General features: G+C 44.1%; 3 protein-coding genes across 3 annotated transcripts in view; all 3 read right to left on the bottom strand.

Annotated features, from left to right (window-relative positions):
* Nucleotides 1-5,621: 5,621 nt before the first annotated feature.
* Nucleotides 5,622-7,454, bottom strand: nkx6.1 (NK6 homeobox 1; the record flags this gene model as incomplete). The annotated part of the gene is made up of 3 exons (XM_084441736.1): nt 5,622-5,867; nt 6,398-6,570; nt 6,908-7,454. 3 exons carry the CDS (start codon nt 7,452-7,454, stop codon nt 5,622-5,624), a joined length of 966 nt encoding a protein of 321 aa, XP_084297862.1.
* A 4,194-nt stretch (nt 7,455-11,648) lies between these two features.
* Nucleotides 11,649-14,522, bottom strand: rpl17 (ribosomal protein L17). Its single transcript, XM_084442221.1, has 7 exons — nt 14,514-14,522; nt 13,751-13,800; nt 13,492-13,532; nt 13,042-13,176; nt 12,626-12,724; nt 12,136-12,327; nt 11,649-11,729 (listed from the first exon to the last, which is right to left on the bottom strand). Exons 2-7 carry the CDS (start codon nt 13,788-13,790, stop codon nt 11,682-11,684), a joined length of 555 nt encoding a protein of 184 aa, XP_084298347.1. The 5' UTR covers nt 13,791-13,800; nt 14,514-14,522; the 3' UTR covers nt 11,649-11,681.
* Nucleotides 14,523-18,326: 3,804 nt separating this feature from the next.
* Nucleotides 18,327-23,608, bottom strand: part of mfhas1 (multifunctional ROCO family signaling regulator 1) — a gene marked incomplete at its 5' end in the record, with an annotated part of 25,327 nt that continues 20,045 nt past the window's right edge. The window contains one exon of the mRNA XM_084441917.1: nt 18,327-18,463. Within this exon, the coding sequence (XP_084298043.1) occupies nt 18,333-18,463 (131 nt within the window). The 3' untranslated portion in view covers nt 18,327-18,332. The remainder of the gene's footprint in view (nt 18,464-23,608) is intronic.

The raw sequence follows: 23,608 nt of genomic DNA, 5'->3' as shown, positions 1-23,608 counted from the left end.
AGGGGAGGAGGGAGAAGGAAGAGGAGGAGGAGGAGGAAGAGAAGGGAGGCGGAGGAGGAAGCTGGTTAGGAAGAGGAAGAGGAGGAGGTGAAGGAGGAGGGAGGAGGAGGAAGAAGAAAAGGAGGAAGAAGAGGAAGAGGAGGAGGGAGGAGGAAGAAGAGTGATAGGAAGAGGAGAAGAAGGAGGGGCAGAGGCCTGAGAGAGAACATCAGAGCATTTATTTCTCCTCTAATTAACCCCTCCTCCAGCCGGCGTTTCATCAAGCGCTGTGTGTGTGTGTGTGTGTGTGTGTGTGTGTGTGTGTGTGTGTGTGTGTGTGTGTGTGTGTGTGTGTGTGTGTGTGTGTGTGTGTGTGTGTGTGTGTGTGGAGGCCCAGCAGCCCCGGGGCAGATGCAGCAGGATGGAGACGGCTGGTTGGCAGGGTGACCTTGTGCTGTGGGCAGTCGTTGTTGTCAGTGAACAGGCAGACCAGCAGAGCAGTCAGTCAACAGATGCTGCTGCCACTCCCAGAGGAACAGGGCTCCGTGTTCAGCACATGGAGCAGTGTTAATCACACCTGGAACACACTGAAGAAGTGATCATCACACCTGGAACACACTGAAGCAGTGTTAATCACACCTGGAACACACTGAAGCAGTGTTAATCACACCTGGAACACACTGAAGAAGTGATCATCACACCTGGAACACACTGAAGCAGTGTGAATCACACCTGGAACACACTGAAGCAGTGTTTATCACACCTGGAACACACTGAAGCAGTGTTAATCACACCTGGAACACACTGAAGAAGTGATCATCACACCTGGAACACACTGAAGCAGTGTTAATCACACCTGGAACACACTGAAGCAGTGTTAATCACACCTGGAACACACTGAAGAAGTGATCATCACACCTGGAACACACTGCAGAAGTGATCATCACACCTGGAACACACTGAAGCAGTGTTAATCACACCTGGAACACACTGAAGCAGTGTTAATCACACCTGGAACACACTGAAGAAGTGATCATCACACCTGGGCTGCGTTCAAATTCAGCAAACAGAGGCGAACGTTCGTCGCAAACATGTTTTCTCCAAACGGTCACATTTGAACGGCTTTTAATAAACGTTCCAAATAGTTCGCATAAACGCAACAATCCCCATGGGAGCACATCTCCAGTAAGCGTGGGTCCATTGTGATCCTCGTTCCGTTACTGGCGAACTACCTCTCCAGACTGTTAGCTTCTTTTAGCAAACGTTTGCGGCGAACACAAAGCTAACGGAAAATAGTTCGCTAACGTTCACAAACGTTCGCTATGCTCGCTGAATTTGAACGCACCCCTGGAACACACTGAAGCAGTGTTCATCACACCTGGAACACACTGAAGCAGTGTTAATCACACCTGGAACACACTGAAGCAGAGATCATTACATCTGGAACACACTGAAGAAGTGATCCTCACACCTGGAACACACTGAAGCAGTGTTCTTCATATCTGGAACACACTGAAGCAGCATTCATCACACCTGGAACACACTGAATCTGTGTGTTCTTGTTTTCTCTGAGTGGTTAGGTCACTCAGATGTCTCCGGTGTTCATATCTATGGGCTTCTGTAAAACTCTTGTGGAACTGCATGTAAAACCGGGCTACACTAGTGAAATCTGACTGGTCTATCGATTTGGTTCATTCTACCTACCTGCAGTACACAGCACCAGTACTCAGCACACCTGGACAGCACATCTGGACAGCACAGAGACAGCGGTCACCTGGAAAACCCTGCCTCCTCTTTCCCTCAGAGTCTGGGCAACCAAACCTACCTGACTGAATAGGAAAAAAGCATTTCATAACATTGCAGAAGTGAGCAGTAGGCTAAATGTAAAATATTAATTCATTACAGAGTGAAAAAGTAAAAGAGTAAAATCATACATTTTAAAAGAATCTTGTTGACAATGTAAACCACAACAGCCTTGCAACCAAATTTTTTCTTCTTTTTTTGCTATAGCCAGGCCTAATTTTAATCAAAACGCTTTGTTTATTTTTTTTTGTCATCAAACGTGTTGCCTTTGGGCCTGAGTTTAATTTCCCATTCAAAATCAGATTGAAGACTTAGTCAAGGCGAATCTCGTTGAGTGCTTTTGACTGATATAATAGCACAGACATTAAGAATGAATTGGACAGCAGCAGCTAGAATGACAAGAGGAATACCGCACTGACCCCAGTGCCAGTGTCATACTGTATAGACCAGCCCATCTCTTAAACGCTGCTAACATGACATCAGCTCACACTGCCCCAGTGTCGAACACTCACATCGGGGGTGGCAGCAGCAGCAGCAGCAGCAGCAGACCTACTCCATCTCATGATAAAGTAGTCTTTTCCTAACCGCTTTATTCACGGTGGTCACCAGTTTGCGGGCCTCGTGAGCTCTAAAGGTTGCTCCTCGCGCGCCGCACATTGGATCGAATGCTGTTCGCTGTAATGCGATTGCTTGAGGGAACTAATCACAGTTTTGAGCTTGATAAATTAATTCTCATTGCCAGTGTGTGAACAGAATAACCGCGACGTGCGGTGACACTGACATCCCTGTAGCTACTTGGTTTACATTAGGGAGAATGTGTGAACAAAAGTAAGCTAGACCAAACAAGCCCTCCTCCATTATGAATTTGAGGGACATGTTTTCTGAAGACGTGAAACCAGCTGAGTTTTGGGGTCATAATAATGTTAAAAGTAATCACGTCACCAAAGGTTTAAACCTGACAGATAGGCTATTTACCAGCATCGCTTTCAATTAAAATTAGGCCGAGGCTAGGCTACTTAAATATTCCCAAAACACAGTGGTGGTAGGCTCAATTTGTAAGACACTGGCCGATAATCAATCCCTAACTTTGTACTTCTAGTGGACGAGTAGATTTGTCATTAATTGAGATCGTGATTCTGAAAGGTAAACAACTTCAGGTAGCCTAGCTACTTTTGATAGCCCGAATGGTTGGCCGCAGGGTCAGAGGGGCTGCACGCGTGGAATATCTCCAAAAGTACAAAATCTGAAAAGACTTCCACTGTGAATGAATGATTTAAACTTATAAGCGGGTTTTATTAATGACCAACTGCATTCAGCCCTCGTGGTAAACGATCCCAAATCAAAGAATGCGCAGCCTTATCGGGATCTCTGGAGGATGATGACGCGCGATACCCTGTCCTCATCACCACGTGTACACAACCGCTTCATCACCATTATCACCGTATGGGAACATGCTGAAAGGTCTTCCAAGTAGGCTACGACCATTCGTGAAAATATAAGAACGATATGAGAATATGAATGACATGTGGACAAAAGGACTATTCGCACTTTCTTTTCGTCATTGTGTCTGGCAGAGCAAAAGGGACCTTCGAGCCATCCGCTTGGGCTAACGTTACAGGCTAAGTTCTGGGACTTATCCAATGCCACAGCTTCTACTGGCACAAAGAAGATAAACTATTAGCCTACTTCAACAATAACACAGGGGTTCGTTTATAATCATATTGTTGAAGTAGGCTAATAGTTTATCTTCTTTGTGGAGAAACCCCTAAATGATTTTCAATAAAGGATCAAGTCATAAAAACAGCTAGGCCTATACCTTCCTACTTTTACCTTTTAGGCCTACTTTAATGGGGTTTTGATCCCTGGACTTTTCATTGCCATATCGTGTTGTCATTATTTTGATTGTTTTACGATAAAACGTGTGTTTTGTGTGTAAGGTAGGCTATAGCCTGTTATGCTTAGAGTCATTGACACTGATATAGTTAAAGCCTCCGGGCTAATAAATCCAAATCCGCCATTTACCAACAGCTAGATTCTCTGAAGTAGTAGGCTACTTGGCGAATGCCGCATATCCACATCTGATAAATTAAATATTTACTAGAGATGGCTGGGAGCAGAGCGCTTGAGTGATTTCCAATTTCAAAAGAACATGCTGATGTAGCCCTTCAAGCGGACCTGTCTAGACGCCACACTGCCAAGTGAATTTCGAGATTCCTCGCCAGATAAATTAATTATGAACTTTTCAGGTCATGTTTCTAAACGTGGAATATTTAGCCAATCTTGTTTACCTTCCTTCAATTGAAGGAGGAATGTCCTATACATCAGATCGCCATAATAATCAAGTTAAGCCTTAAAGTGGCTGACGGAAGGCTGCGCATAGTCCATATACTCTCTGTCGATCGGAATTAGTAGGCTATTCTATAAAACACTTACAGATTAAGCAAGATGTGAATGCAGAACAGTTCCAATAGGCTAATTGAGTAAATCAATTAGACGTAATAATGTAAATTAGAAAAAGTGATAATAATCACATCAAATCAATCAAAAAGCAAAAATGAGTGTATTATAATTATTATTATTATCATTATTATTATTATTGCAATTGTTGTTAGTAGTAGTAGCCAAGTTTTAGCAGCGAAGTAGTAAAAGTAGTAGTGGTGGTATAATAATAATAATAATAATGGTATTATTATTATTATTATTCATTGTTGTTGTTGTTATTATTATACTGTTGTCATTTTGTATTGTCTCTGTCTGGTAGGCTTGGGTTGTTATCCTGGCTCAAAATAATTTGATGACATCGCAACATCAATCTCATTACACCAAAAACATTAAGCCTAATGATAGTAAAATCAAAAACCTTAATGGCAATAAATAGCCTACTATCAAATCTTAAGATGGTGGATAACATAGAGCAGGAGAAATCTAGATAACGTCCTAAAGAAAGAAAATCAAATGTGTGACTGTCTCTAAGCTACAGTATGATAGTTAGGCTTATACCAAATAGAGATAGCTACATTTAATTAATTTAGGGAATTAAGCCACGTTCATGCATTTCACTTTTTATTAAATAAAAGTGCATTATACATATGACCCTGCCATACACAGGATTCAATCACTATTACGAACTGAAAACATTATATAAATTAAGTAAAGTTTTGAGGGAAAACATGTTTACCAATGAGAGACAATGTTATGCTTTAGGCCTATATTACAAATGTACAGTTGTGTCAAAAACCAGTTTGTATATACAGGTAAAATCTGGCTAATTTCACTTGTAAGTAAAAGAAATAAAGATCCAGGCCTATGCATTTGACCGATTATTGATTTGGCTGAGCTTGCTCCTGTTATTGTTTTAGCCTACCCAGTGTTCAATTAAATTCTTGGCTGATCACACAGACAGAATGCATCTTATGTCACTATGGAATGCAATGAAAATCAAGAAAAAAAATTAAAGTACACCAGGTTATGCTTTTGCAAATGTCAGGGCATTAGGTCAGGTGTCAGACCAACAGAGAGATTCAGCAGTGCTTCATATGATACAAAAATGTTTGTTTGTTTTTTAACACATAAATTATTCACAGTAATATAATTTCTATTGGATACAACTCACGTTTCTATTTACATGTAAGTACCATCTTCTCAATTTGGAAACTTCTATAAATCGCAGAGTCTTTGTTTGGGCCTCTGTTCCAGGCTACAAAACTGCATCTCTTCCTGGCAGAGTCCTCCGTCCTCCGTGCAAACATAATTCAACATTTGGACCAAAAAAGGGGCACATCTTGCACAAGTTCCACGTTGCACTTTCGCGCTAGTAGTCTATTTTGGCTCCTTCGTGCCTAAGAACTGTCGTTCTCTGACGTATGGATAAGAAGCGAAGAGTTTGGTTTGTGTTTTTTCAGTAATTGTGTGATTTTCTCGTCGTCTGAATTGGGGTCCAGAGGTTTGTTATAATCATCGTCATCGTCTTCGTTTTCCGAAGCCCCTTTCAGCCTCTCTGTCTCCGAATCCTGCTTCTTCTTCGCCGAGGCCATCTCGGCCGCGTGCCGTTTTCTCCATTTCGTTCTTCTGTTTTGAAACCACACCTAAAAGTGAATGACCGATTAGATAAATGTAATTTAATATTTTGTTCGTTTGTGAACTTGAAAAAAACAACAATTTTAACTACAAAATAAAACCGTTCCAGTAGGCACATAATATGTCAACATTTGCACATTTGAAGCAATTAGCCTGCATGTTCTTTTTTTCAGACTAGACAACAACAACAAATCACATAGGTCTAGGCTACCAAAGGTTATCATTTGATTTGATTTGGATATAAGAATAGGGCATTGTTAGCCCTGTCTATTCATTACCAAAATTATATGGTCAATTCATCACCAAAGATGTTAAAACGAATAGCCTATAATTAGCCTATAGGCCTCGGCTACTCTTGGAATACTCCACTTAAATATGCACATGGTAACCTATGTAAGGATAGAATTAATTGTATGCAGACACACATTTTAACTAGCATTATGGAACCACAGTAGTTAAAAGTTATTTTGAATGTGATGAAGCCTCAAGATAGTAGCCTACGGCCTCAGAAGGTCCTCGTCATTTTTTATGATCTTACCTTGACTTGGCTCTCCGTCATCCCCAGTGAGTAGGCCAGCCGTGCCCTCTCTGGACCGGCCAGATATTTAGTTTGCTCAAACGTCTTTTCCAGGGCGAAGATCTGTTGTCCTGAGAACGTTGGCCGTGTGTGTTTTCTCTTTCCGTCCTTGTCCAGAAGCACAGAACCCTGATCTGAAATGATGAAAAACAAATTATAGTTATACTAAATCCGATTAGCTCATGGTGATTTAAACATATCATTTTCTTATATAGGCCTATGTTAGGCTAAATGTTTTGTTTTCTCAAAACATTTCTCCTTGTCGGTTTCTTTCTTTTTGCTTTAGCAGTTGGGCTAATTTATAGTCAGCACATGTTCTGGCTACACCATGACATTGACATGGTTATTTCTTAGTTTTAAGGATAACAAAAAAACAAAAGATCCCGAGAATTAACTTTAAAGTTAGCTTGTGAGATGCTAAATCAAAGTTTACTAGGCTATAATCTATCAAAAGCGCGCTGCAGCACTTACGGGGAGAGCAGGCGAATCTGGCGTCTCTCCAGTGCGGGCTCTGCATGACGCCGGGCCAGAATATCGGAGTCCTTCCCGGTAGATCTGTTAACGGTTTGGGATACCGGGCTACTGCCACCGCTGCGCTGGGGCTGAAGTAAAGTCCAGGGGGTGGAGGGGGGCTCAGGCTGCTGAAGCGGGGTAGCCCGGACATGATTCCGGCAGACGAGGACGCCGCAACGGCTGCTGCAGCTCCTGCTGAAAGAATAGAGGGGCGACTGAGGATGTCATTAATTCCGTGAGGGGTGGCGGCCGCGCACTGATGGTGCGATCCGAGAGAGGAGAGTCCTGTGGAGATTTTGATGCCCGGCGAAGACACCGGGATGCCACCGGGGTTTGGCGAAGTGGCAGTGGGCGAGGTCGAAGAGGCCGAGCCGGTTGACGATAGCGGGTAGGCTGGATACAAAGGGGTCTTCATCTCAGTCATGCTGTGCAGAGCTGCTAGAGGAGGGGTGCTTAGGAGGAAAGCGCTCTGTCGGGACCCGTCCATCTGCCCCACGGCTAACATAACCGATAACGAATTCAATACAGGGTTTGGTCAAAATATCCTCAAGAAATGCAGATCTTTTTGCGACAAAAAAGGCAAGACAACAGGATGCACGTTTCTTGTGATGAGCCTTTATTAGCCAAACTCTTGCACCTGAGAAGTGCTTATAGCCTAATAAAAATGTCCAGGTTAAAAAAGACGACAGGGCTCGGCCTAGGCTATATAAATATAGCCTTCCCCAAATCCGTTACTGTTTTATATAGAACTCAAGAACTCACTGCCCATTTTAAGAGATAAAACTCCGTTTCTTGCAGCTTTGATAATATTTCAAAAGTCGCTCAAACGCAATGGATTTCCCACGCCGTCCCAGGTCATTTGAGCTGACTGTCTCAGCAGGGATGTTGATTGTGAATGTTTGAAATCTATGGACAAAAAAGTACCCTTTCTTTGCGATACACAAGATCTTTGAGATAATAAAACATCATCTCTTTCCAATGACTATTGCCGCAAAAGTCAAAACTTTGAGAGTAGAAGACAGAAAGTGTAGGGGGGTGTTTCTGTCGCGATTGGGTAAGCCGACGATGACGTAGGCATGGCACAGAGTGCGAACACCAACTAGATTTAAGAGCGTGTGCTCATTGGCTCTCCATCATAGCTTTGATTTGCACATTTAAAGAGTTGCGCCATCAAACTTGGAACACAAAAGCACAGAATCAATCCAGTCAATTGTGTGTAGGCTATTCTAGATCTGAAACGATCGGTATAAACGACCGAAGAGCACGACCTGCTCGAAACCGAGGACGGCTCGTGATGAACCAGCGGCCTTTCTTTATCCTCATGAACCGAATATTTTAATCCAAGCCTAACATAACCAAGGAGAAAAGCTGGTGCTTTAATGCGTAGTTTACATAGGGAATGTGTGTGTGTGTGTGTGTGTGTGTGTGTGTGTGTGTGTGTGTGTGTGTGTGTGTGAGACAGAGAGAGAGAGAGAGAGAGAGAGAGAGAGAGAATAAGTGCGAGCCCTGAAGTCTTAATTTCATCATGTTATTCAGATTGGTGCTGCAGATGGATGCTCGCCATGATTACAGTAGGCCTAATTCTTACATCTCACATTGAGAGGTAAAAAAAACGTGTGTGTGTGTGTAACAGGGAGAAAGAGAGAGAGAGAGAATAAGTGCGAGTCCTGAAGTAAGATTCAAAAAAATAATATAGGCTAATAAACTTAATTTCATCATGTTATTCAGATTGGTGCTGCAGATGGATGCTCGCCATGATTACAGTACATTTTACCTCTCACACTGATTAATAAAAAACGTAGCCTATAGCCTATATCTTGAAGTAAACTAAATTAATATTATATGCCTAGTATAAGGCCCTGGGGTAAATGTAGGCTAGCGCACTTCACAATAAAACAGCACATTTGAAAACTGGCAGGAGTGTTCATACATAAATGGATAAACACATTTCAGAGATTTCTATTGGAAATTCAAACAATAGGCTAATTTTCCGATCTTGGAAAATATGTTTTAGATGGCCTCTAGGCCTACCTGTAGGCTAAGCATTGTAGCTTCTGCTTTTCAGTGTTGCTATAATCCATTCGGCAGCCAGCATTTGAGAACCATTATGTTGAGAAACCGATATGTCAGTCAATGTCATGTAGGCACAAACTCAGCTTGATGTCCATTCTACCAATTAAAATGGATCTCTGATATATTGGTTACGGTCCTCTGAACCGAGGATTCCAACGATTATAGAATACCAGCGACACCCTGTGGTACAATATAGTACTACAATGCATATATCTGACGCCCTATTCAAGCATTCAAGCAGACGAGACGCGTTCCATTTACACAAAACCGAGGCATTGGCGCCACCTTGTGGAGAATAGACACAGTGTTGCTCTAGTGCTGGTATGTCTCATCTGTGGTGTTTATGTCGACGAATCATGGAAAAATGATTCACGGGATAAATCTAATTATTAGGCGATATTAGCTAAATTTCATATTCATAAATGCAAGTTTACAAAGTTATGCTCTTGATCCAGTGGGTCAATATACAGACTGTAGCTCTCCTGTGTAGCCTATACTATCTTGTGTGCAATGCCTGTGTTGCCCAAATAAATGTAGTTAGTAAAAAATATTAATAAAAAAATAAGAGTCTTTTTTGGCCTACGTGTGCATATTTCTATCATCTGTACATCACTATCAGCAGTATTTCAGTATATGATTTCACTAATTATGAGATTACAAACCTTTGAAACCATGGCACCCCTTTTTTTGAATGAAAGTTTCATAGCATTCACAGTTCATGTTGCACATTTTGACTGATTTGAACCATTTGTTGCTAGGGAACAAACAGCAGGCTATAAAGACAAGACATTTCACAGCTCATTCATTGATCCTTCTAGATCCTTCATAACAATATTTCAAGCCATAAAATCCTACATATTGGACTTTTAAGATAAAATAGCACTGATACTTTGATACTCTAATTACTATTTTGATACTCTGAATACCTCTAAGTGCCTTCAGCACTGGATTATGCTCTTAGTCACTTGTTTTTTTAGAAAGGAGATGCACTTGTGAGTTCTGGAAAGTAGTAGTACATTGGCTTTTCCTACTTTAAATGCAATTATTGTTAGTCGTTTTGGATGAGTCTGCTAAATGACTCATGTAAAATGTAATGGTGCCTCTCTCTCTCCCTCCTATCTTCTAACCAGGTCCAGTGGATGCCCCACTGTCACCAGCAGACCTCCCTGAGTCCGATAGATACCCCTGTGTCTGCTGTGGATGTCGTAGCATTTAGTTAACACACACACATACACACAGACATACACCAGCCCACTTCCGGCTTTAGGCCTGGGCTATAGCAAACACACCAGTATTTGCCATGTCTCTCCTATGTTGTTTTTAGCTTCTCTTACTCTGAAAATGTAATCTAATGTAATTTATTGCTTTATAAATGTTCTTAGCTGGTAGACAAACATACTCCAGGAGCTTGCTCGATCGCCTTGTTGAGAGGGGTCAGGGAAGAATTTTTACAGCTCACTTATCTCGCCCCCAGGTGATTACTCCTTCTGGAATATGTAGGGGTGGGACCTATGCCCACCTCCCTTGTTCTCTGTAAAGCGCATTGTGTTGCCTCTGGGTATGAAATGCGCTATACAAATAAAGCTTTGATTGATTGATGGGAAGGGCTGCCCCTACCGTAACCTGGCCATCATCACTGATGTTACAGTAGTGACACCAACTCAAACTGCGAGGAATCTGGGTGTGACCCTGGATGACCAACTGTTGATCTCGGCACATATCGCATCTGTTACACGCTCTTGCAGATTCCTGCTCTCCAACATCAGAACTCACCCTCTCCTCACTGATGAAATGGCACAGGTGCTCATCTAGGCTCGTCATCTCCCGCCTGGACTACTGCAACTCCCTCCTTGCTGGGGACCCGGCTTGTCATTAAACCTCTGGAGCTTATCCAGAAAGCTGCTGCTTTCCTGGTGTTCAACCACCCCCAGTCTACCACAACTTCACTTCTCCGTTATCTACACCGGCTCACAGTAGCAGTTTGCTTAGTTTAAAACGCTGGCACTAGCCTTGTCACTCCAAGGCCCCTGTGGTAGATCGACACGGTCACAGCTCTTCTGTCCTGAGCCCGCAGTGGTGGAATGAACTGCCCACTATCAGGACAGCAGTCACTGGCCATCTTTCGACAGGCTCAAAACTCCTCTTCAATTAAGTATTACTAGGATCCTCCCTCTTAAGCGCCAATTGTATTTATAGTTTGCTACTCTTGCACTGCCTTCAGCACTAGATTATGCTTTATCACCTGTTTAAAAAGGAGATGCACCGAGTTCTAGTGAGTAGTAGAATATCACACCAAGTTTTAAAATCCATGTCATCGCATGAGTCTTGGCATCCGACATAAAGTCATCACCTCTAGTTTAATGTACAAATTCAGTCTCCTAGCCTCCAACCCTATTCTATTAATACATCCATGCTCCAACCCCAACCAGCCAAGTAGTTCTTTCCATGATCTCAAATTAAAATGTCACCAAATTCCCAGATACAAACTCTTTTGCATCTTCTTCTGTTGTAATATAAAGTAATCAGAGAAAATATTCTAAGTTTGTATTCTTGTTTCATGTCAATGATAATAAAAAACACATTTGGGCAAATCACCAAAGCAAAAAAGAAGCAAGCAATGAGTCGATTGTTGGTAAGAAGTGTTCCATTTTATTTACATTTACTCCCGTGCCAGAAGTTTCTGCTTCTTCAGTTTCTTCTGAGACACCTGTAAGGTAAATAAAAATGAATTCACCAGAATCACTCAGCAGCCAAACAAACTACTTCACTGATGTGGAATAAACAGCATGGTTGCTCGGTTTAAATTTTCATTTCTTTTCATGGGTCATCCAAAGTCTGGATAGGATACGGATCGTTTTCAATTATAGAATGACCGATGGCTGATTCGGTCAACCACAGCCACAACAAATAATAAAACAAGGTTTCAATTCTGTATACTCCAAACAAATCTGGAAGAGCCAATACTGATAATTCACATCTCAAATTTGAGATCCTGTTAAACATACTTGAAATAAAAATGTGATGACTGCTAAAACAAGCCTTCAAGAGCCACCTGTCCACTAAATCCAGGAGGTAACCAACCAGCAGTATACTATGACGCGCACGACACCCACCTTCTTCTTCTGGGCGACCTCCTCCTCTGGTTTGGGAACGATCTGCTCCTTCTCGGTGAGGATCATCTCAATGTGGCACGGAGAGCTCATGTAGGGGTTGATGCGGCCGTGGGCACGGTATGTGCGCCTGCGCATCTTGGGGGCCTTGTTCACCTGGATGTGCTCGATCACCAGGGAGTCCACATCCAGACCCTGCAGGGAGGGGTCACAGACAAGGTCAGGGGTCAGTAACCACAAACACTTTACCATAAGTTGTCCATGTATTTGAATTTGACTGTTACACACGGTAAACATGGAAGCATTAAGACCGTTCAGATCTAAGGTCTTTACATGGGCAATACAATGTGCTCAACCTTGGTTTGGCGCATTCACGATCACGAGCAGCTTCCACACAACAGAGTAAAGGCAAAAACGTAGCAAAGGCTAACAAAACGCAGGCTTGATGGAGAAAGGATGTTCTAGCAGGAGAAGAGCAGTCATGTGACCATACCTTGAGTTCAGCATTGCTCTCAGCGTTCTTCAGCATGTGGAGGAGGAACTCTGCGCTTTTCTTGGGCCAGCGTCCCTGTGTCCAGTCAAACTGCTTGGCCTGCAGATTCAATTAAAGACAGTTTGTCTCAGACACACTCAGGGGAAAAAAAGAAAACAAGATAAAGATTGACCCAAGTTCTCCCATATGCAGTCCAAGTCACTTAAAGTTGCTCAGATAAAATGAAGTTTGTTTTCATGGTTATTTCCAAAGGTGTCCTAAGATGGTCATCATTGCAACCTTAGACCCAGCGGTCCCTTAAATAACCATTCACACAAGCGTTACAACCGCTTCCGTGTGTGAATAGTAACGTCATAGACCCAGGGCGAAATCAACACCTCAGAAAGCAAGCAACAGGTTTGGAAAGGAGAGATTACCTGAGCACACCTGCCCACACCTCCGTTGTAGCGACGGAAGGGGACACACTGATGCTTGACGGTGACATCCCTCAGGTACTTGTTGGCCTTGCGGATGTGCATGCCTTTGATGGCCTGAGCTGTCTCACGGGTGTTCTGTTGGTCAACAGTCGACACAAATCAACAACAACATCTAAAAAGGGGGGGGTTCTGTCTATGCATGGATGCTTCTTTGCTCAGATTATGTTATAGTTATTGTCACGTTGAATTCCAAAGGTCTCCAATGTTGTCATCATCGCAAAGCATCATGTCTTTTCATCTGAGGGGTAGTAAGTGCTTAAGTCTAACAGCTCTCCCAAATCTATATCATAGCTTCCCTAATCAGGGAAGGATACTCATTACCCAGTCAAAAACCCGACCTGTGGTCACCTTTACTAAAAGCCATCACAAGCAGAACAGATGAGGTCTCACCTTGAAGTGAACCCGCAGATTGGAACCCCTCGACTTGCATGCTGAGGGAGAAAACGACCGTGATCAGTAGGGTCATATGGGTGACATGCATTTAAAAATACACTATTTCCCCTAAGGCAAGTTGCTCAGCTAAAATGTAGTTTGTTTTCATGGTTATTTCCAAAGGTGTCCTAAGATGGTCATCATAGCAACCTTAAGACAGTGGTCCCTCACCACTGAGATTCTTGCCACAATCAAATGAAGCTCATGCCATACTCACACTTTGTCGGGTTCTCGGGGTCGAGCGAGTAGCGGACCATTTTCAGAGATCTGCAAATGAACAAGTAACAATTTAGTCAATGACAGAAGCCAATCATGGTTATGGCTGGCTAGCTCATCAGCTACAATCATCACTAACACAACAGTCGCTTGTCAAGGAATTAAGTCTAGCCAATGTTAGCTAGATTAGGGTTAGCATGCACCAAGACAATTCATTTAATTATAATTGTTAGTAAGTCAACTGCATCTAGGGGACGAATACATTGGGATTCGTGAAAACCACGTTGGCCCAAGCTGCCTAACGTTAGCTAGCCACTAACTGGCCGGTAAACTCAAGACATGAGCAGGATGCGCATCAACGTGTCATTGTGTTTGTTAGCTAGCTAAGAGTAACGTTAGCTACTTGCGAGATGTTGATAGGCAGCTACAACGACGATTAAAATAACCTACATTAGGGGCAATATAGAAATTCGCTAGCTCGCATTGAAAATGAATCTCAGAAACCAGAGCAATTTAGTGACTACTTGTCAATGAAATCTACGGGTGGAAAATGGCTGAAAGCTACATGCTACGGGGCCAAGCCCAATGCTTAGGCATTAAAGTGTCAGAATAACGGAATACCCGTCCATATACACAGATGCGTATACATATCGCAGCTGCTATTACAAGGCATGTTGTATTAACATTAGAGTACTAGGATGCCATAGATAAACGACAGATTAAATGGATATTCGTAGCCACCATTTCGGTGTATGGTTACCTACATTCTCAGGCCGCAGAAAGAAAGAGAAAGAGAAGTGCATGTTGGGAGATCTAATTGTCTTCGTTAGTCTCGTGAGAACTCCGTGCATCTCTGCACAACGGGATCATAGAGGGGATTATATGTGCACACCCTCTGCGCATTCCCTAGTAGCTTAGGCTACTTCTACGAAAAACAATTTTATCTTGGGAATAGATAGGAAATATGGGGTATTTGTTGTCTTTCATACCCAGAGGCAACACAATGCGCTTTACAGAGAACAAGGGAGGTGGGCATAGGTCCCACCCCTACATATTCCAGAGGGAAGCCAAAAAACAGTAATCACCCGGGGGCCAGATAAGTGAGCTGTAAAAATTGTTCCCTGACCCCTCTCAACGAGGCGATCGAGCAAGCTCCTGGAGTATGTTTGTCTACCGGCTAAGAACATTTATAGAGCAATAAATAACATTAAATTACATTTTCAGAGTAAGAGAGGCTAATAACATCATAGGAGAGACATGGCAAACACTGGTGTATGTCTGTGTGTGCGTGAATGTGCCTGGGCCCAGATAGAACCCCTGCCTCTATCTGGGCCCAGGCACATTCACACTCACGCACACAGACATACACCAGTGTTTGCCATGTCTCTCCTATGATGTTTTTAGCCCTTCCTACTGTGAAAATGCAATTTAATATAATTTATTGCTTTATAAATGTTCTTAGCCATTAGACAAACATACTCCAGGAGCTTGCTCGAACGCCTCGTTGAGAGGGGTCAGAGAAGAATTTTTACAGCTCACTTTTCTGGCCCCGGGATGATACTGTTTTTTTGCTTCCCTCTGGAATATGTAGGGGTGGGACCTATGCCCACCTCCCTTGTTCTCTGTAAAGCGCATTGTGTATGAAATGCGCTATACAAATAAAGCTTTGATTGATTGATTGACATAAAGTCACTGACCCCAAATAGTTTTTGCCATCTTAGAAATGTTGCCAAACTCCGGTCTGTGGTGTCCCAAGCTGAGCTGGAAATGATTATTCATGCTTTTGTATCATCTCCCTTGGAATACTGTAATTCCTATCATCTCGCTTGGACTACTGTAATTCCCTTTTCACCTGCCTCAGCAAGGCTTCCCTGGACCGTCTGCATGGCTGCTGCAAGGCTACTGTATTAACTATAGGTGCAGAAAGGCGTGTCGCATTGCTCCCATCCTAGCCTCCTCACTGGCTCCCCATCAATTTTAGGATCCTGTTTAAGGTACTTGTCATTACTTTTAGAGTGATCAGGCACTTGCGTGACCGGCTCCATCCCTACGGTACATCACAAGCAGGTCTCTCAGATGGTCTCCTGTAGGTTGTCCCCCGCTCAAGGCTAAAGACTGAAGGTGACTGGATCTCACTCTCTGGTGGCTCTGTTGTTGCTGAGTGTTATTGATCCATGATCACTCTGCAGCAGGAAGATCCTGTAATATACCTGCTCAAGATTATAGATTAGAGGGCTCAAACAGGTCCGCTTTTTTTCTTCTTCTTTTTTTATTCCTGTCCTGCAGGCGTAATCCTCTGGCTTCTGGCCAACTCTGGGAGCAGGGAGGGTAGCCTAGCCTACAGTATGCATGCCAAGGAATATGCTTTGTTATTTCTGTGGCACGGTTGTACATTACATTTGTATATTGTATTTATTGTATACTGTATTGTATATTATATTGAAACTTGTCTTTAATGTTGATGGTGCTTCTTTGAATGTGGCTGCTGTAACAGTACAATTTCCCTCGGGGGATCAGTATCTGATCATTCATGGGTGTGATATTGAAGATATTGAAAAACCAGCCTGTTCATTCGCTGAGCATTGGAACTTATTGCTTACGGTTCCCTGTCAATCAAAGTTATACATTCTGAAATGTAGACTGTGATTTAAGCATCTGCAAAATCATGTAAACCTATTTACAGATATATAATATCAAAACCATCAGTGTGAAGAAAAATCATATGCTTGCCTAGAATAAAAAAGACAAAACAATATGTTCATATTAAAACCATCAGTTGGTTTATTTGTATTTGGTGATTTTATGTTGTGTTGTGAGATGGTTTGAACAGCTACATATAAAATAGGATGTGCAATCTCATGTTGGCCATGGGAGCCATGCACAACATTGCACTGTAAATAATGTTGAAGGTGGTGACAGCTTGAGCCAACATACAAAAATAAAGATATTATATACAAAAGGTGTAGTCATGTTTTTTTTAGTTTTTAGTTTTTTTTTACATATTGCAGTATCATCCCATACCAGTGAAAAACATTGAAATAAATTCAGATATTCCAACATGACCACAAGTGTGAAGAAGACTTTATACCTTACTCCCAGAGATGTCTTCTCTGTGTCTGGCTTTCCTTTACAGAACACGATTCATCTTTTATTTACATACCATGATTTTTGGCCAATTCTTAGAAGAAACTGAATACTTTTCTTACTAGGGCTGAAATGGCATATCACCACCATGGTTTGGGCAGGAAGGATATGTTTAACATCTTTACAAATCCAGTGACTGGATATTTCCTTGGCATAAAGGCAGTCCGCTGATAGTATTACAGCATTTAATACATATTATACACCTGGCGCCCTCTGCAGGCTAAATCAAAGAATTAACTCTGTACAAGGAAAGATGTGTTTTCTACAGGCGTAGGTGTTTGTGTGTTGTGTGAAGCTATAGAATTGGGGATAGACCCCAAAATGTCGCCATCCTTCCCGCCCTGTCTCATCTGCCAAGAGTTGAGTCTGATTTACAGTACAAGCAGAGAGACATACAAGAGGACAGCCCCTGGACCAGTCAGTCCTAAGACTCTATAACCACAATATGTCAGTTATAAACACTCTCTATAGAGAGAAAGACAGAATCAGCAGCATTAAAAGGAAGAGTAACCAACAGTTCAATTCAGAAATTCCATTCCATGATACCAGTTCACACAGAGAGGAGGAGCCAATCCAGGGTTTGCCTTCCTCGTTGCTCTCGATCGCTGTGTTGATAAAGTGGATATGTAGTTACGGTGTGGCGTCCGCTAGGTGGCGTCAGACAGGCCAGAGAAACGTCTGGTTGAGGACAGGAGGGCAGCAGGAAGGGGAAGCGATGGAAAGACGCGGCGTGTCTTGATTGGATTCGAACGATCCAGGTTGGGATATGCTTTCAGCCAAAGTCCTCTAATACTGTCTTTGTCGCTATGACGAGGCAGTGGAAGAACAGCTGGACAACCTGCAGAGAAAAGGACGGAAAAAGAACACAAATAGAAGAGTCACTTCGGTGGGGAAATGGCAGGGAACTCGGTAGTGTTGTATCTGTGTATCTGTGAAGAATGCAGCTGCTTTTAGCTGCCATTTTATGTGCGTGTTTTGTTTGTTTTCTATCGCTTATTTCCCCCTGAAATAGAGTTCCATAGAGTTGTTTAGTCTGTGCCTCTATTGTCGTGTTTGTCGCTGTGATCTTGTATTTGTATTCTGTTGCTTGCGTTCACAGGGCATTTTCGAACAAGAAACTCAGGTCTCGGTAAGCGACCCTGTGTAAATAAAGGCTAAATGAAACATCTTTGCGTCTGCATTAAACGTACGTGTCTGAACATCATGTGCTCTGCTGCATTCAGCTGACGGTGCGTTTCTGTGCAGCCCGTCGTCTGTGGCTGAGAGGATCCAGGCCGGCCGGGGGAGGGGGAGGGGGAGGAGGAGGAGGCGGGAGGGAGGACAGGGGGGAGCCCAGAGAGGGGTTCGGGTCGGGGGTGAGAGGCGTCCGCTAGAGAGAGACAGATGTAGGCGTAGGGCTACAGTCAGACAGGAGAGGGTCGCAGGGCGGAATGCAGCTCTCATTTGAGACAGGGGCTGACCACGGTAGGCGTCGGGGGGTACACCAGCGCCACGTTGACCCGCTCCGAACCGTTCTTTGGGCAGATGATCTCAGTCAGGCCCTCCGGGCGCGGCTGGCTCAACAGCTCACCTGGGAGAGAGAGAAAGGGAGAGACAACGACACAGCTTGTTATTCACGCAAACATTTAGCCATACAGACTTGAGTAATTACAATTTTCAGAATTAGGTTTATTTGGGACTTAACAATTTTCTCATTTTGCGTTGACTTGTAACAATTCGTTTTTCATGGTTTTGCAGTTATGATTGCTGTTCATGATTTGGCCACTAGGTGGCAGTTAGACTGCATGATGGTGGACTGCCTTGAACAAAAAGAGAGCATGGTAACAGCACGTCATTTCCCCAGAGCCATGTGGAGGGCTTCACTGGGCATTTTTGGGTGGCTGCAGATACCAAGAGTCACGCAGTCTGTCTGTCTTTATTATTCAGCACACTTCACCACTCAAGGCCATTTCCAGGCCGAAGACAGAGGTCGGCTGACAGTGACAGCCAAGGCCCAGCTGTGTGTCACATGCTCCGGCCTCTCAATTATGGGGAAAACAACCAGCCTCTTGTGTGAAAAGTGCAGACCAACACGTCTGGCCTGGATTCAGGAGCACTTCAGATCTCATGAGGACTATTAAGAGACTAAAATCCCTCCCTTAGACTCAGTGGAAAGGAAAGATACATTCAGCTTTTAAACTACAAACACAAAATCTTGGTTTTCTCTAATGAGATAATCTGAGTAGTTATGTATTCTCTTTTCTGCATAATTCCTGCTCTGTTCTTTCTCTAGGACTGTGTTCTAGGCATAGAAAAATGCTGACAGTGTTCCGTAGCTATGTCTGGCAAGCAGACATTTCCAGGAAAAAACCTCAACGGCCTGTTTCCAGAACAATGCCAGGAAGCTCAGCAGGTGCACCAGGCCAGCAGAACCAGGAAAGGAGTGAAAGGCCTAATGCCCAGATAAACATCCTCTCTCCTTCCTCTACCTCCTCTATCCTCAGACCCAGATAAACATCCTCTCTCCTTCCTCTACCTCCTCCATCCTCAGACCCAGATAAACATCCTCTCTCCTTCCTCTACCTCCTCCATCCTCAGACCCAGATAAACATCCCTCCCCTCCATCCTCAGACCCAGATAAACATCCCTCCCCTCCATCCTCAGACCCAGATAACCATCCCTCCCCTCCATCGTCAGGCCCAGATAAACACTCTCTCTCTTTCCTCCTCCATCCTCAGGCCCAGACAAACACCCTCTCCTTTCTCCAGCTCCTCCATCTGCAGACAGCAGAGCCAGGAGAAGGAAATTCCAGGCCTAAAAATAGTCCTCTGTAGCATGGGGTTTCTCTGACCTAGTCTGCCTGCTAGTCCACACGTGTGTGTGTGTGTGTGTGTGTGTGTGTGTTTGTGTGTGTGTGTGTACTTTCATGGTGATAGGGAATATTGGTCCAACTGAAGCAGAAACAATAGGTTACCTCATGCACCAACATTGTGTGTACGTACTGTAGGTTTGTGTGTGTGTGTGTATGTGTGTATCTGTGTGTGCACTGTGTGTGTGCACTGTGTGTGTGTACTGTGTGTTCATGGCAATAAGGGATATTGGTCAAACTGAAGTAGAAACAATAGGTTACGTCATCCACCAACATCACTCAATAAGATTACAACCAGCCAGTCAGCCAGTCAGCCTCTCTCTCTCTCTCTCTCCCTCTCTCTCCCTCTCTCTCTCTCTCTCTCTCTCTCTCTCTCTCTCTCTCTCTCTCTCTCTCTCTCTCTGCTCACCTGGAGCTGCAGCTCTCAGATTGCCACACCTCAAACAAAGCTCTTAACTCCCGGGATCATGAGGCCTAGTACTATGAGACAATAGTAAATCCACTCAGTGCATTTCCTACCATTACACAATGGACTTGTTAGGTCGTATTTAATTTTATCTTGGGAAGGGTGAACAGAAACAAAGACAGAGAGAGACAAAGGGAGAGATAGGCAGAGATAGGGGGAGAGAGGGAGTGGGGAAGAGAGAGAGGGAGAGAGAGAGAGAAAGAGAGAGGGAGTGGTAAGGAAAACAGCAGCATCCATGGTTATGATTTAGCTGGGGCACATGGACTAGCTGTCATCCTCGTATTTGGCTGAATGTCTGTTGTTGTTATTGTTGTTGTTGTTGTTTTGCTGCTATAGCTTTACTACAACCTCTTTGTTAGGGTATCTGCCTGGAGTGTGTGTGTGTGTGTGTGTGTGAGTGTGCGTGTGCTTGTGTGTGCTTGTGTGTGTGTGTGTGTGTGTGTGTGTGTGTGTGTGTGTGTGTGTGCGTGTGCGTGTGTTATTGACCTATCATCACCAGGGAGTCTGATCTGAGCTTATCTGTCTAAGGCTCAGCTTGACCCCGTTTCAGTATCTAGTGCTTCAAATCCTGACCTCCTGTGTCAATAGAACCAAGATTACAGCACCTCCAGTGTTTTAGTAGTTCATGCATGTTTTTTCTTCGGTATATTTTGGATCTATTGTTAATTTGCATTCTAGTCTGTTTTTTTGTTGTCTTTTGATGCTGTAACAGTGCAATTTCCCATCAGGGATCAATAAAGTAGCCTAGTATTACTACTACTCCTACTAACACAGCACAAGCACCAAGAACGGCATCCCTGGCTATGTGGACCATGCAGTAAAAACCGCCACCTTCATAACAAAGCAGCTCAATCTGGAAGATGCTTACCAAGGACGGGCTTTGGTTTGTTACCATGGTGGATATTTGCCTGGTCTTTGCATGTCAAACTAAAACTTATAAATTATGTTTATGATTCCCTTTCCTCGACTTGAACAGCTTAAAGGAAGCTACAGCTGCAGTACTTGTCAACGGAAACCCTAAAAGATTCCAACAATTTCATAAAGCATTCGTCTCACTCATGACTGTGATATTTTACCCTCAACGCTCATTGAGTATGAGCGCAGTGTATTTCCCAGTCTGGCAGTGTGGAGCAGAGGCCATCAAGTAGGCTGTATTCAGTCCACTTCAACCATTAGGCCCTTCGATTTTCTATCCTCTCCTCATCAGGACAAGGCAGGGGTCCAGCTTGCATGCTGGAGCTGTTTGGAGTCAGTTGGACCGCAAACCACACAACGGGCAGAATGTCAGGGAATCTCTCTTTTTCCAATGTTTTTTTTGTTGTTGTTCTTATTAATTTGGTTTCACAGTGGTGTTTTCTGTATGCCTCTATTATTATTTTTGTCCTTTGCTTGTTCACAGAGCATAGTTCTGAATAGACTCAACCCTGTTCATATAAAGAGACCCAGGTCTCAATAGACTCAACCCTGTTCATATAGAGACCCAGGTCTCAATAGACTCAACCCTGTTCATATAAAGAGACCCAGGTCTCAATAGACTCAACCCTGTTCATATAAAGAGACCCAGGTCTCAATAGACTCAACCCTGTTCATATAGAGACCCAGGTCTCAATAGACTCAACCCTGTTCATATAAAGAGACCCAGGTCTCAATAGACTCAACCCTGTTTAAATAAAGAGACCAAGGTCTCAATCCAACTTCCCTTCTCCGTTCCCTACACTGGCTCCCTGTAGCGGCTCGCATCCAGTTTAGAACCCTGGTACTAGAGTACAGGGCAATGAAAGGAACAGCCCCCTCCTACCTCCAGGCCATGGTCAAACCCTACACCCCCTCCCGACCACAACGCTCTGCTACCTCGGGGCGACTGGTTGCCCCGTCACTCCGAGGCCCCTGCGGTCGATCGACACGGTCACGGCTCTTCTCTGTCCTGGCCCCGCAGTGGTGGAATGAACTGCCCACTGATGTCAGGACAGCAGAGTCGCTGCCCATCTTTTTCGTCACAGGCTCAAAACTCATCTCTTCAAGAAGTACTACAACGATCCACCCTCTTAAACACCTAATCTATTTTAGATTGCTATTCTTGCACTTTGCCTTCAGCATTAGATTATGCTCTTAGTCACTTGTTTTAGAAAGGAGATGCACTTGTGAGTTCTGGCCAGTAGTAGTACATTGGCTTTTCCTACATTAAATGCAATTATTGTTAGTCGCTTTGGATCAAAGCATCAGCTAAATGACTGTAATGTAAAGTAATAGACTCGACCCTGTTTATATAAAGGAGGAATAAAAATGTCAGTCAGACAAGAGTGGAGGCGATCGTCAGACTGATTTCCACAACCGATGGGTGGCAGTATGCTTACAAATACCGGACACTGTGAATCATTGTGCACAGCTCTTCCCTTAGCTGTGGGATGCAGCGGTCATCTAAAGCATTAGCGCTTCATTCCATTGAGGTTTTTTTTTGGCACGGACTAGTTTCTGTGGAGGAGTGCGTTCGTTACAGGAAGCCGATGCTGAATCACGCAGCCGGTGGTCCCTGAACAGGGTCGGTCATCAGAGTACAGTGAAGTACAGTAGCTCCATCGCGCTGACTCCTCCACCTCTCACCCCCTTTCTGATGACGGACAGGGTGTGAGAGGATATACAGTAACAAAGGGAGAGAGGGGGGGGGGGGGGGGGTCCAGTCCTAACTGAGGAATGTGCTCATCACCCCCCCCGCCCCCCGCCCCAATCTCTCGTCACTGTGCAACCGGCAGCAGGTAGATAGGAGGAGACACATTCCTGCTCTCTCTCTCCCTCCCTCTCTCTCTCCCTCCCTCCCTCCCTCTCTCTCTGATACTGAAGAGAGACTGATCGCCGCCATAAAAGGGAAAGGTCTTTTTCTCCAGACCTGCTGGAAGAGGAAGAAAGAAAGACATCTTCCCCCGTGTCTCTAGGAAACTCCCGACGGGAGGCGGCCGGCTGGCTGTGTTCACTTCCCCTTCCTCCCTATTGTGAGTCTCAGCCAATCGGAGGGGTCCGTCCATAGAAGGGCCAGAGCTCCAGGAGGGAGAAGGGGGTTCGGGGGGGGGGGCAGGGTCTTGGGTTCATAGCCGGCTCGCTGACAGTGATGAATGGATATCAGACGTCCGGACAGGAGAGGGCATGTGAAAACAAAACACACGCCGAAGGCCCTCTTCTCGAGGTGGACAACTCTGTCACCCTCTCTTTCACCTCTCTGTGGACTGACGCAGACATCCAACATATAAGACGAGCTGATCTCTCCATCAACCCCTGAAAACCGTCTCCCCCACCTCTTTCCCCCTTCTCTCTCCCTCTCTCTCCTCTCGCTCTCTCTTCTCCCCCTCTCTCACTTCTCCCCCTCTCTCACTTCTCCTCCTCTCTTCTCTCTACCTCTCTTCTCCTCC

Source organism: Borostomias antarcticus (genome assembly GCF_949987555.1).
Source record: "Borostomias antarcticus genome assembly, chromosome: 8".
NCBI lineage: Eukaryota > Metazoa > Chordata > Actinopteri > Stomiiformes > Stomiidae > Borostomias > Borostomias antarcticus.
The sequence above is the reverse complement of the archived record's forward strand: the minus strand, read 5'-3'. Positions and strand labels throughout refer to the sequence as shown.